Below are 12,424 nucleotides of genomic sequence, written 5' to 3'. Positions count from 1 at the left end.
TGTTGCTGTTCTCTTCTGCAGGAGGGAAGACTCCAGACCCTAAAATGAATGCCAGAACATACATGGATGTTATGCGTGAACAGCATTTAACAAAAGAAGAGGTGTGTGGAGGGGAGGGTTTTCCACTTGGACTGAGTTTCACATTACAGCCTTTGAAAGCATGTTAAGAAAGTGGGAACATAAATTCATTTGACTTAGTCTTGACTTAAAAGCTCCTTTCTTTGAAAAATCATGTTCTTCATATATTGAAAGTCAGTAGAACTTAAAGATGAAAGTTCTAAAAAACATCTGTTCTATGTAATAGTTAAGCAGCGCAGGGAAAAATAGTCTTAATATATTTTAATCTGGATTTTTTGGTAGAACTTAGACTTTCTCTTGTTTATTTTCTTTCAGAGGAGGAGAGACAAAATCTAACAGTAACTGGTAATTGCTCAGTTTGAGAGATGTTTGTTTTTGTGAGCTCTATGTATAGGAAAGCCAGGGAGGTTTTAAAAGGCTTTTGCTGAAGTACCTGCAACAGATGTTGCAGTACTAAGATTGGGTATAAGATTGGAAATTGGTTTTAAAGATTAATAAAAAACCAAAAAGGAAAAAACCCAAAAACATGCTTTCAAATTTATTTTAATAGTTAAAAAGATATTGGTAATATAAACAGATATCTTGTGTAATACCTACAGTACCATCTTGCTAATTGGAGCAAGACCTTGTAGTTCCAATGACTTCTAACATTGATTTGTCTTATCCTAAGAGAGGAATTAGTTCATAATTTTAGCAGTCTTACTGCTTATGGATTCATTGATAAATATAAAACAGTCTCTGTTAGTGTGCTGTTTTAGCAGTATCATCTCAGGTTTTAAAATAGGAATTTCAGGGCTTTTTTATGTCATGGGATGTAGCTCTTGTGAACATACTTTCTGAATCATCCACCTTTAATTTACTGAGGTGGTACTTAATTGAAACAGATGGGTAATGGTCTTAAGGCATAAGTGCAGGAGTGACACAAACTGATAGCTTTAAAAAATCTCTGTGCATTTGCACTTGCAGTAAGAATGGCTTTTATTGAAAAATTAATTTTAAAACAGCCCCTCAAACAGAGCTGTTCTGTCAGTATAGAAGAATTTGTAAAAAGCGTGGCCTTGAAATGAAAGTGGTAGCTAATTGCAGGTTATTTGAGCAAAACCTCAAAAAAACCATAGAGGTATCAAAAAAACTCTTTTAAAGGTATAATTTGAAGAGTTCTTATGTTTTTCTTATTGTGCTCTTGAACAGAGGGAAATTAGGCAACAACTAGCTGAAAAAGCTAAAGCTGGAGAGCTCAAAGTCGTCAATGGAGCCGCTTCTCAGCCACCTTCAAAACGCAAACGGCGTTGGGATCAGACAGCTGATCAGACTCCTGGTGCTACACCTAAAAAATTGTCCAGCTGGGATCAAGCAGAGGTAATGACCTAGTGTTCTTCAGATGTCTACAGAAGACATTATCAGTGCTAATCCTCCTGAATGTCAGAAGTTTCTTACTTAAGAACAGCTAGCAATCTTTTATTGTATAGGATGGGATACTGATACTTTTGGTTTTGTCTTGTGTAGACTCCTGGACACACCCCATCTCTGCGATGGGATGAAACTCCAGGCCGCGCAAAGGGTAGCGAAACTCCAGGTGCCACCCCAGGCTCAAAAATCTGGGATCCAACTCCCAGTCACACACCAGCAGGAGCTGCAACACCCGGCCGGGACACACCTGGTCACGCAACACCGGGCCATGGAGGTGCCACTTCCAGTGCACGGAAAAATCGATGGGATGAAACCCCCAAAACAGAAAGAGGTATTTGTGGCAAACTGGGAGGTGCATAATAAGTTTTGAATGGTTACTTTTACTGGGTTTATTCGCCCAGTAAGTTCAGAAGCCAGGCAAGAAGTAATTCTATTCTGACATCTAGTGGTTGATGTGGGGAGTTATTCTTGTCTGAGTTCTCAGCACTGGGTTCTGCCTGTGCTTGAGTGGTATCCATGAAAGTATCTCGGCTCAAAAATTGATCCACGGTTTTGTCATATCTAATGGCTGCTGCAGTTGGGATTTTAATGTATAAAGGACAAAGTAAAGAAGCACATGTTGAATTACTTCTCATAATATGTTTGTATGTGTTGGCTTTTAATTGTTTTGGGTTTTTTTAAGAGGTTGTTGCTAAAACAAATTTGAGAAGCATCTCACCTGCCTAATTTGAATTTGACAGAGCAGTGAAACACTTGTTACCTAATGCTTTTATCAAGGGAGTACATGGAGTACTTTGTTCAATTCCTAGAATATCTGAGTAGTTCTTTTTTTTTAGAATCTTATATTTTTATGCTAAGGTTCAGAAAGAAGATGACACCTGTTTCATAAAACAAAGTCCTCTGTTGGATATTTTTAGTGTAATGCCTGTGTTTTTTCAGTATTCACAAAAGTAGTCTTTACTTTTTGCCTGCTGTTTGTTTAATTTGATACTGAAAATGGATTTGAATATTGATAGTATAATTGGAGTATATAGTGTTCAGCTTTATGAGCAAATTTGGTTTGTTTTTCCTTAGATACTCCGGGCCATGGCAGTGGCTGGGCTGAGACACCTCGTACAGACAGAGGTGGTGACTCCATTGGTGAGACACCAACCCCAGGAGCGAGCAAAAGGAAGTCACGCTGGGATGAAACACCTGCCAGCCAGATGGGTGGCAGCACTCCTGTTCTGACACCTGGCAAAACACCCATCGGTACCCCAGCTATGAACATGGCAACCCCTACCCCAGGTAAGCTCAGTCCCTTGTCTAAGGCTTCACTTTGTATTGTGGGAATGAAACAGTTCCTTTTGTATTGTCCTTTGAAACAAGCTTCTGCCCAGTATTCTCTCCTGCCTGTATGAGAGCAGTCAGTATATGTTCAATTTACTGTTTTTGTGGCATTGTCCACAGCAACTCATTTCTGGAGAGGAATTGAGACTAAGGTTGCATGTCTGTTGCTGTTCAGTTTAGTTGCTTAAAAAAATTGATAAAAGGCTCTGTAAAAGTTTGATATATTACTTGGCTACAGAGTTCAGGTGCTATGGAAACTTTAACTCAAGAGAGTATTTCAAAGTTAAGTAAACAAATCATCTGCTTCTGCATACAAAAGGATTTGTTAAAATATTTTTTTTTAAATTTGAATATAGGTCACATCATGAGCATGACTCCTGAACAGCTGCAGGCTTGGCGCTGGGAGAGGGAAATTGATGAAAGAAACAGACCACTTTCTGATGAAGAATTGGATGCTATGTTTCCTGAAGGATATAAGGTAATTCATCTGGATTAAAATATAGCAGATTATAATTAAGTTTTTTTCCTACCAGGGATTACTGATTTTCTCCAGAAGTAGAATGTTTCACATTAAGTATTGATTATTGATTGTACACACTTGTTTGACTTTCTCAGTGATTTATTGTAAATCCCTTAGAAAGGGGGGGGAGGTCTAAAGGTGGTTTAACAGGCAAATCACTGCTGTGCTTCTCAGTGCTGGAAATGCCTGTCAAGACTAGAAATGTGCTCTGAATGGACTGATAGAAATGGTAAGTCCAGATGTAGACAAACATAGAAGAGGGCCACAAATAGTGAGACAGCACATATACTATGTTAATTCAGCTACTGGAGTGCTTCTTTAATCCTTGGAGACTTGACAATTTATTATCCAAGCACTGAGCAGTGGGAGTGAGCTTTCTTCTGAAATGCACAGGATAAGTGCAAATACAAGCTTGCAGGGTGAGTTTGTATTACTGAGAACTTGGGGTCTGTTGTATGCAATAACCCACAAATCCCCAAACAAATAAACTGAAAGCTACAACTTCGAGCAATGTTTTGTATTTTATGACTACTTCTTTTTATATCTGTTGCAATTAAAATGAATTTTGTTCTTCCTTCTTTAGGTTCTCCCACCCCCTGCTGGTTACGTGCCCATTCGTACTCCTGCTCGGAAGCTCACAGCGACTCCAACGCCTCTGGGGGGTATGACAGGATTCCACATGCAGACAGAGGACCGCACTATAAAGAGTGTTAATGACCAGCCATCTGGCAACCTGCCATTCCTGAAACCAGATGATATCCAGTACTTTGACAAGCTGCTGGTAATGGAGATTTCACTCATGATGATTTAACTTCCCTGCTTTCTTTCTATTGTGTAGTAATGCCCATTTATTTGTCTGGAATCACTTGTAGGTTGATGTTGATGAATCGACTCTGAGTCCTGAGGAACAGAAGGAAAGAAAAATAATGAAATTGCTTCTGAAAATAAAGAATGGCACACCTCCCATGCGAAAGGTAAGATGAATTGTGACGTATGTTTATGTAATCTCATTTTTCAAAAATTGATGTTTGTTTCAGGTTTTGCTTCAGTTGTCTGTGGGTTTCTCTCGAAGATAATCTCCTAAGATTTGCTATCTATTGTAGTTTAAACCCAACTGGTAATTAAGCGCCACACAGCTGCTTGTTTCTGTCCCCCTTCCCTTATTAGGGTGAAGGAGAGAATCAGAAGAGTAAAAGTGAGAAAACTTGTGCACTGAGATAAGAAAAATGAGTAATAGTAGTAAAGGAAAATTAAAAAAAAAGTAAGAGAGAAATAAACCCCTAGAAAACAAGTGATGCAGATGGAAAACAGTTGTTCACCATCAACCAAGTGATGCCCAAGCAGTCCCCTAGCAGTGACCTTTGGCCAGCTTTCTCCCTGGCTTGTATGCTGAGCATGGTGCCTTATGATGTAGAGCATCCCTTTGGGCATCTAGGGCCAGCTGTCCTGGCTGTGTCCTCTTCCAGTTTCTTGTATCAATCAGCCTTCTTAGTGGTGGGGTGAGAGGGAGAAAAGGCCTTACTCTGTGTAAGCCCTGCTTTGCAGTAAGTAAACGTCCCTGTGTTATCAGAACTGTTTCCAGCCCAAATCCAGAACACAGCCCCATACCAGTGGCTTTAAAGAAAAATCAACTCAATTCCAGCCAAAACAGCACACCCTGTTTACTGCATTTTTTCTTCCTCTTCTATATCTGTGTGGCTTTTTTGTTATTCAGTATAATTTAGTACTGTTGCTCTTTTGACAGTAGTGTCAGTCACTGAATAGTGTAGGGCTTGTATAATTTTATTTTTTTTTTTTTACAATTACGAGAAGCTGGATTTGTAGTGTGTTTTGCTTACACAGCTTTGTAACTTTCTGGATTTTGCTTCTTACACTTAAGTTAGCTACCTCGTGTAGCTCTTATTTAAGTTTTGTCCTTAAGCATAATAGCAGTCTTTTCTGCAAATGCTCTAAACTGACCAAGCACCAAGCTGCCTGGATGCAAACAAGGGCTGTTAAGCTATTTTCCAAATGGAGCTAGTATTAGCTCAGAAGTATGCTTCTCTTGAAAACTGAACACCTGGGCACTAACAACACAGTGTTTGTCATCACACTTTCGTGTTTTAACAGATCAGCATAAAATTGCTTGAAATAGTTCTGTGGAGGTTGGGGCAAGTATTTGGAAGCTGGTGGATGTAGTCAATTACATTTTAATGTGGTTAGTACCTGTTTTATGATTGCTCAGTGTTTTTTCCTTAGTTTAACTGGCAGGTTTTCTGGTTTTGTTCAGGCTGCGTTGCGGCAAATTACAGATAAAGCTCGGGAATTTGGAGCAGGGCCACTGTTCAATCAGATTCTGCCTCTGCTGATGTCACCAACACTCGAAGATCAGGAGCGTCACTTGCTTGTCAAAGTCATCGACAGAATTCTTTACAAATTGGATGACTTGGTCCGACCATACGTACACAAGGTCTGTTGCAGTTTGCTATTTCACCTCTGATTTGCTCTTTCTGCATTTCATCTGTGTATCAGAAGAGGATGATGTTACTTTTTTTTTGAACATATTTGGCTTTCATATTTCTTAAACCAAACTTTAAAGTTTTTATAGTGTGGTTGGAGTGTAGGCTTTTCAATATTGAGGCATGATGTAAATATGACATATGCATATTTGGAGGTGGGAAGGACCTTAGCTGATACAGATAGTATCTCAAGACCACATCCTTAAGAGCTATAAAAAACAATGTTATAGATGTATTATTTTTTTCTGATCATTTTAAGGCTTTAAGCTTGAATTAATGGAATCGTCTCTGTTTCATAGACTCTAATAGGACTAGAAATACTATAGAAAGTACCAGTAACAGGAAGTATTAATTTATCTTTTTCAGATCCTTGTCGTCATTGAGCCACTGCTGATTGATGAAGACTACTATGCTAGAGTGGAAGGCAGAGAAATTATTTCCAACTTGGCTAAGGTAAAACTCCATCCTTCATTAAGGCACTGAGTTAGCTTACATATACCTGCATGTTTAGAGGCATGGCAGAACAATTAACTGTGCTTTTCATAAATCCAATTGGTATGTTTTGTGTTTTGTCCTGCAGGCTGCGGGTTTGGCAACAATGATCTCCACAATGCGACCTGATATTGATAACATGGATGAGTATGTCAGAAATACAACAGCTCGAGCCTTTGCCGTTGTTGCGTCTGCTCTGGGCATTCCTTCTCTGTTGCCCTTCCTAAAAGCTGTCTGTAAAAGTAAAAAATCCTGGCAGGCCAGACACACTGGCATCAAGATTGTACAGCAGATTGCTATTCTTATGGGTTGTGCTATCCTGCCTCATCTCAGGAGCTTGGTTGAAATTATTGAGCATGGTAAGTTCTGCTTTCCCAGACAAAGACTTTTTTGCCAACTTTATATCTGGAAAATTTTTCATACCTCAGTAAGGCACAGTGACAGTAAGGTCCTGGTTTTCTTGTTGCTATGACACCAAGAAACATTTCAGCTGACTCTGAAAGATGAAGAAGAGCTAATAGTCGTTTGGTATTCCTGAAAATAAGTTTTTACACTGCTCCTCTGTTTTTGCTATTTTGCTATTGTTGCTATTTTGCTGTTTTGAACTTAAGACACAAATGCAAGAAGTGGTACTAAACCTTGCTCTCTTTCAGGGCTGGTGGATGAGCAGCAGAAAGTTCGCACCATCAGTGCTTTGGCCATTGCTGCTTTGGCTGAGGCAGCCACTCCCTATGGTATTGAGTCATTTGATTCTGTCCTGAAGCCCTTGTGGAAGGGTATTCGTCAGCACAGAGGAAAGGTAAATCTAAAATACTTTCTTTAGTTTGAGCTGAAATGGGTGTGTACCTGCTGTAACTTATTAGAGACGTATTTTGCATTTAAATAGGGTTTGGCTGCATTTTTGAAGGCTATTGGTTACCTGATTCCACTCATGGATGCCGAGTATGCAAACTACTACACTAGAGAAGTCATGCTGATTCTTATCAGAGAGTTCCAGTCTCCTGATGAAGAGATGAAAAAAATTGTGTTGAAGGTACATCAGAATGATAGTTTAGTATTGATATTGAATATGTATGCAAAAAAAAAAAAAATCCAAACCAAACAAAAGCAAAAAAACCCCACCCCAAATTGCCTACCCCACACCCTTCACCAAGTTAAAGTTGTTGAATTTTTTTTTCCTGTCAGGTGGTAAAGCAGTGTTGTGGTACAGACGGTGTTGAAGCAAATTACATTAAAACAGAAATCTTGCCACCCTTCTTCAAACATTTCTGGCAGCACAGAATGGCACTGGACAGAAGAAATTACAGACAGGTATTTTTTGTGGATTTTTTAGCTGGGAAATTATTTACAGCAGAAGAGAATTAAAGTGGTTATTTAGGCTAGGTACTTATTTTTCTCTGTGTCCTGAAACTTGATTTTTGTTCATACTAGCAATTTAGAAGTTGTGTGGCTAAGAAGATTTTTGGGTTCTTAGGAGGTTATCATGATGTTTTACATCTGTGAATGTCTTCATCAGTTGCAAGGTGGGGTGGTTCACCCCATTTATATTCTTAAAAACACTGGATGATTTCTAAAGGTAAAACTAGTTTTTTATAGTGAGCTTAACATGTTTATTCAGACTAGGGAAATTATTTTCAAGATGTAGAAGGTAGCTTTTAACTACTTTTAAGCATAATTTTTAATACTTGCTTATTTAACATTTCTGTATTTCAGTTGGTTGATACAACTGTGGAGCTGGCAAATAAAGTTGGAGCAGCAGAAATTATTTCTAGGATTGTGGATGATCTGAAAGATGAGGCTGAGCAGTACAGAAAAATGGTCATGGAAACAATTGAGAAGATAATGGGAAATCTGGGGGCAGCAGACATCGATCATAAACTGGAAGAGCAGCTCATTGATGGTATTTTGTACGCCTTTCAGGAACAGACAACAGAGGTACGACCAAGTGTTGGAGTATTTGGTTCACTGGAATTGTAAGCCGTCTCGCTGTTAGTTATACAGAAATGTGTTCTTCTAACTTAGATTTTTAGAATCCCTTTTTTGATGTCAGTGCTCTATGAGTGAATGAAATCATTCATATTCAATGAAATCCAGAAGCAGTCTCTGGAATGTTAGCATTTTAAAAGCAATTTTAGATTATGACAAGTTTAGGTAAAATGCAGTGTTGCTGTTTGTCTGATTTTCCTTTATTGTTTCTACCCTCAGGATTCTGTGATGCTGAATGGTTTTGGCACAGTGGTTAATGCTCTAGGCAAAAGAGTGAAACCCTACTTGCCACAGATCTGTGGTACAGTTTTGTGGCGTTTGAACAACAAATCAGCCAAAGTCAGGCAACAGGCCGCTGACCTGATCTCTCGTACTGCAGTTGTCATGAAGACTTGTCAAGAGGTATGGACTTCTTTTCCAGATTCGCTCTAGTAGGTCATAGTAATGAGAGGGGAGGGGAAAATTGCCTTCTAACTCCTTTTACTTGGTTGTAGGAAAAACTGATGGGACACTTAGGTGTTGTTTTGTATGAGTACCTGGGTGAAGAATATCCTGAAGTACTGGGCAGCATACTTGGAGCGCTTAAGGCAATTGTGAATGTTATAGGTATGTTTTTGTATTGATTACTTAGCTGTTCTAGAGGAAAATAAAAAAAAAACAAACTATAAAACTAAATGTGCCTCTTTGAATTCAATAGGTATGCATAAGATGACGCCACCAATCAAAGACCTTCTGCCACGGCTAACACCTATTTTGAAGAACAGACATGAGAAAGTACAGGAAAATTGTATTGATCTTGTTGGGCGTATTGCAGACAGGTAAGCTGAGTAATGATAAAATATCTAACCTTCTTTGTGGGCAATTGTAGCAAAAGCTCAAGTTTGGCATTTGGGTATTCATTGTCATATCTCTTGATATTTCTGAAGTTGTGCATAAAACTTGAGGTATTTAGCAGACACACTGTTGAATTACCTAATAAAGGAAATACTTAAGCTGTTACCTCTGTGGGTACCAAATGAATAGGTGCTCCAGTTTGTGGCTTTATGTAAAGAAAATATCATATCCCTGAACAGGTAACTCACTTGATTCTCTTTCAGAGGTGCAGAGTATGTTTCTGCAAGAGAATGGATGAGGATCTGCTTTGAACTGCTTGAATTATTAAAAGCTCACAAGAAAGCTATCAGAAGAGCCACAGTAAACACTTTTGGTTATATTGCAAAAGCTATTGGGTAAGTTGATATAACGCTTATCTGCTTCTGCACACAGTTACCAAACATAGTGATGATTGCTAGTTTTCTGATATGAAATATTCACACTTCTCTACATTTTATATGTGCAGACATAGTTTTACTCATTTTGAAGAATACAATCACATATTCTTCATTAACATAGGATGTTGCACTTGTGAAATAAATCCTTTACCTGTTCTGGAGTTTAGTGTTTCATATTTAGTGTTCAGTTTGTTTCCCAGTTCTCTAAAATTTTTATGAGGGCTAAACCATGTTTCTCTGCTACTTGTTTGAAGCTTAACTAATTTTATCTAAATCCTCACTGACTCTCTTGACGTGGATGCCCATGTTGTCTCTTTCAGACCTCACGATGTATTGGCCACACTGCTAAACAACTTGAAAGTACAGGAAAGACAGAACAGAGTATGTACTACAGTAGCAATTGCTATTGTGGCTGAAACATGCTCACCTTTCACAGTGCTGCCTGCACTCATGAATGAATACAGAGTTCCAGAACTAAATGTGCAGAATGGTGTGTTAAAATCTCTTTCTTTCCTGTTTGAATACATTGGAGAGATGGGAAAAGATTACATTTATGCTGTTACACCATTGCTTGAAGATGCGTTAATGGACAGGTGAGTGCACTTCTTCTGTGGTACAGTTACCTGTGGTTATATTTTAAAGTATATACCTGATGGTTAATGATAGCAAATAAGCATATTGTCCTTGTTTGCTAAAGGCTTTAAGTGAGCAGCATAATTTGGAAGCCATTATTTGCAGACAATTTGGATTATATGTGCTTCAATTTTACTAATAATTCTGAAGAATCAAATTATAAAAGCATCTTCAGTGAGTTGAGACTTCTTCCATTAAAACTGCTTTTGATAATTTCTATTGTTGGTACATCTTTGGAATTGGAGTGCAGTAATTTTTCAGAAAACTCCCATATTTTTTCACTTGACGGATTCTTGATACTCTGCCTCTTGCATGGCTTAAAAGTGTTATTAGTGCTTTCAAGAAAAGTGTTACTGAAAAGAAACACTATGCTTGTCCAGTCATGTTGCTTCTAAGTTCCACTTATTAATACACATTATTCTCTTTGCAGGGATCTTGTACACAGACAAACAGCCAGTGCTGTGGTGCAGCACATGTCCCTTGGTGTTTATGGATTCGGCTGTGAAGATTCTCTTAATCACTTGTTAAATTACGTGTGGCCCAATGTGTTTGAAACCTCTCCTCACGTCATCCAGGCAGTTATGGGGGCTCTGGAGGGCCTCAGAGTTGCTATTGGGCCCTGCAGGATGTTACAGTATTGTTTACAGGTATGACCTTTTGTGTGCAGCAGTTGTCAGGCAGGGCTTCTTTCCAGGAGACACAAAAGCCAACTGAAGATGGTTTCCAGCAAAGGAAAACCTGGCATTTTGTCTCCAGTGTTGTGTTATTTAAACAGGGTATTCTGTGCCAAGGACTTAAGTAGTGGAAATAAGCAGTAAACAGAGGGTTTAGTATAGGGAGATAGCTGATTACATCACAGAACTTGTGTAGAAAGAGCAGGTAAGTTAGAGTATCAGTTGACTAAATGAGCCTGGCACTTTGATTTCTAAATTGGAAGCATGTCACAAATTTTGAGGATGTGAACTAATGGGGATGTGGCTGGGGAATAAATTAGCTGTGGGAGGGGTTATGACAAGTAATCAGTGAGATAAATAAATGAGAGGATAGGATTAAGTCATGATTTGTCATTAGCCAAGAAAAACAGATGTTTAGAAGAGTGCAGCACTGTAAAACAGTGCTTTGATTAGACTTGATTCTGCTAGCTCAACACTAGGCAGTTCAGCTTCTGTAAATATGGGGTGGTAAAATCTGAAGGCTCCTTTCCCGTGTGATTGCACATGACAGTGACTGTATTGGCTGTGGAATTAAAACTCACCTAACGGGTGGGGAGCAAGGATTAAAGTAATGCAGGTCAGCGTAGAGAAGGTGTGATAGTGTTCTAGTAATAATTTGCAGATAGGAAATGTCACATTTTTGCAGTGTGGGGACCTCAACGTGAAGATACTGACATCAGTAGGAAGGTGAAAGTCTCTTGCAGTGTACATTCTTGCAAGTGCTGTTTGTATATTGTTATTATATAGAACTGGTTTTTGCTACAGCTTGTGTATCCTGCCCATTTATTAAGTGCTTCTTTTGCATTGTTTCATTAAATTCAATCAAAATACATTGGAACTTCAAGCTTTTATTATATTTTGATCTGTTCTGTTTTCTAGGGTTTGTTTCACCCTGCCAGAAAAGTCAGAGATGTCTATTGGAAGATCTATAATTCAATCTACATCGGATCACAGGATGCTCTGATAGCACATTATCCAAGAATCTATAATGATGAGAAGAACACCTATATTCGTTACGAACTTGATTACATCTTATAATCTTGTTCAGTTGTTCGTGTTTAATGCACAGCTGTTGTTCAGTTAAATGCTTCAGATTTCATGATGTAAAATTTAAAAATTTTGGAGATCAGTGTAGAGCTGGTCAGAGGCAGAGCTAGGTATCCAGTAGCATGATTTTTTAAATATGTCCTTGTTTTTTGATGTTAAACAGTTAAAGCCAGTAGTGACCAACAAAACAGTGATTACAATGTACTGGAGGGATTTTCGTTCCATCTTTATGAAGATTTAGATTTCATTCCTTGTGTTTAAAGGGGAAGTTTATTTGAGAAATAAACATTTGTGTATAAAAACTAATTTGTGTGTGGTTTTTGGACAGAGGGGCTTGTAAAATAAGTCCCTTTGAATTAAGTATTTGTTCATGTAATGAATAGGTGGTATAAAACATTTTAACCCTTTTTGTCATCCACTAGCTTTTGAATAAATAAGAAAAATGTA

At 38.4% G+C, this 12,424-nt stretch overlaps 1 protein-coding gene across 3 annotated transcripts in view; it reads left to right on the top strand.

The window, feature by feature from the left end:
- Window positions 1–12,424, top strand: part of SF3B1 (splicing factor 3b subunit 1) — a 23,218-nt gene extending 10,794 nt beyond the window's left edge. For 2 of the 3 annotated variants that reach the window (XM_086897063.1, XM_086897062.1), the window contains 21 exons: window positions 22–101; window positions 1,270–1,437; window positions 1,585–1,819; window positions 2,563–2,775; window positions 3,174–3,295; window positions 3,921–4,118; window positions 4,210–4,311; window positions 5,607–5,786; window positions 6,202–6,288; window positions 6,416–6,686; window positions 6,981–7,126; window positions 7,214–7,360; window positions 7,513–7,638; window positions 8,041–8,262; window positions 8,533–8,715; window positions 8,808–8,919; window positions 9,011–9,131; window positions 9,411–9,542; window positions 9,905–10,177; window positions 10,648–10,864; window positions 11,810–12,424. In XM_086897063.1, coding sequence (XP_086753189.1) covers window positions 22–101; window positions 1,270–1,437; window positions 1,585–1,819; window positions 2,563–2,775; window positions 3,174–3,295; window positions 3,921–4,118; window positions 4,210–4,311; window positions 5,607–5,786; window positions 6,202–6,288; window positions 6,416–6,686; window positions 6,981–7,126; window positions 7,214–7,360; window positions 7,513–7,638; window positions 8,041–8,262; window positions 8,533–8,715; window positions 8,808–8,919; window positions 9,011–9,131; window positions 9,411–9,542; window positions 9,905–10,177; window positions 10,648–10,864; window positions 11,810–11,968 — 3,494 coding nt within the window. In that variant the 3' untranslated portion in view covers window positions 11,969–12,424. Of the gene's footprint in view, window positions 1–21; window positions 102–1,269; window positions 1,438–1,584; window positions 1,820–2,562; window positions 2,776–3,173; window positions 3,296–3,920; window positions 4,119–4,209; window positions 4,312–5,606; window positions 5,787–6,201; window positions 6,289–6,415; window positions 6,687–6,980; window positions 7,127–7,213; window positions 7,361–7,512; window positions 7,639–8,040; window positions 8,263–8,532; window positions 8,716–8,807; window positions 8,920–9,010; window positions 9,132–9,410; window positions 9,543–9,904; window positions 10,178–10,647; window positions 10,865–11,809 lie in introns of those variants that run through there. The other variant, XR_015289053.1, reaches the window with a different exon arrangement.

The sequence above is a fragment of the Cyanistes caeruleus genome, chromosome 7 (assembly GCF_971803275.1).
Source record: "Cyanistes caeruleus chromosome 7, bCyaCae1.hap1.1, whole genome shotgun sequence".
NCBI classification, from domain to species: domain Eukaryota; kingdom Metazoa; phylum Chordata; class Aves; order Passeriformes; family Paridae; genus Cyanistes; species Cyanistes caeruleus.
The sequence above is the reverse complement of the archived record's forward strand: the minus strand, read 5'-3'. Positions and strand labels throughout refer to the sequence as shown.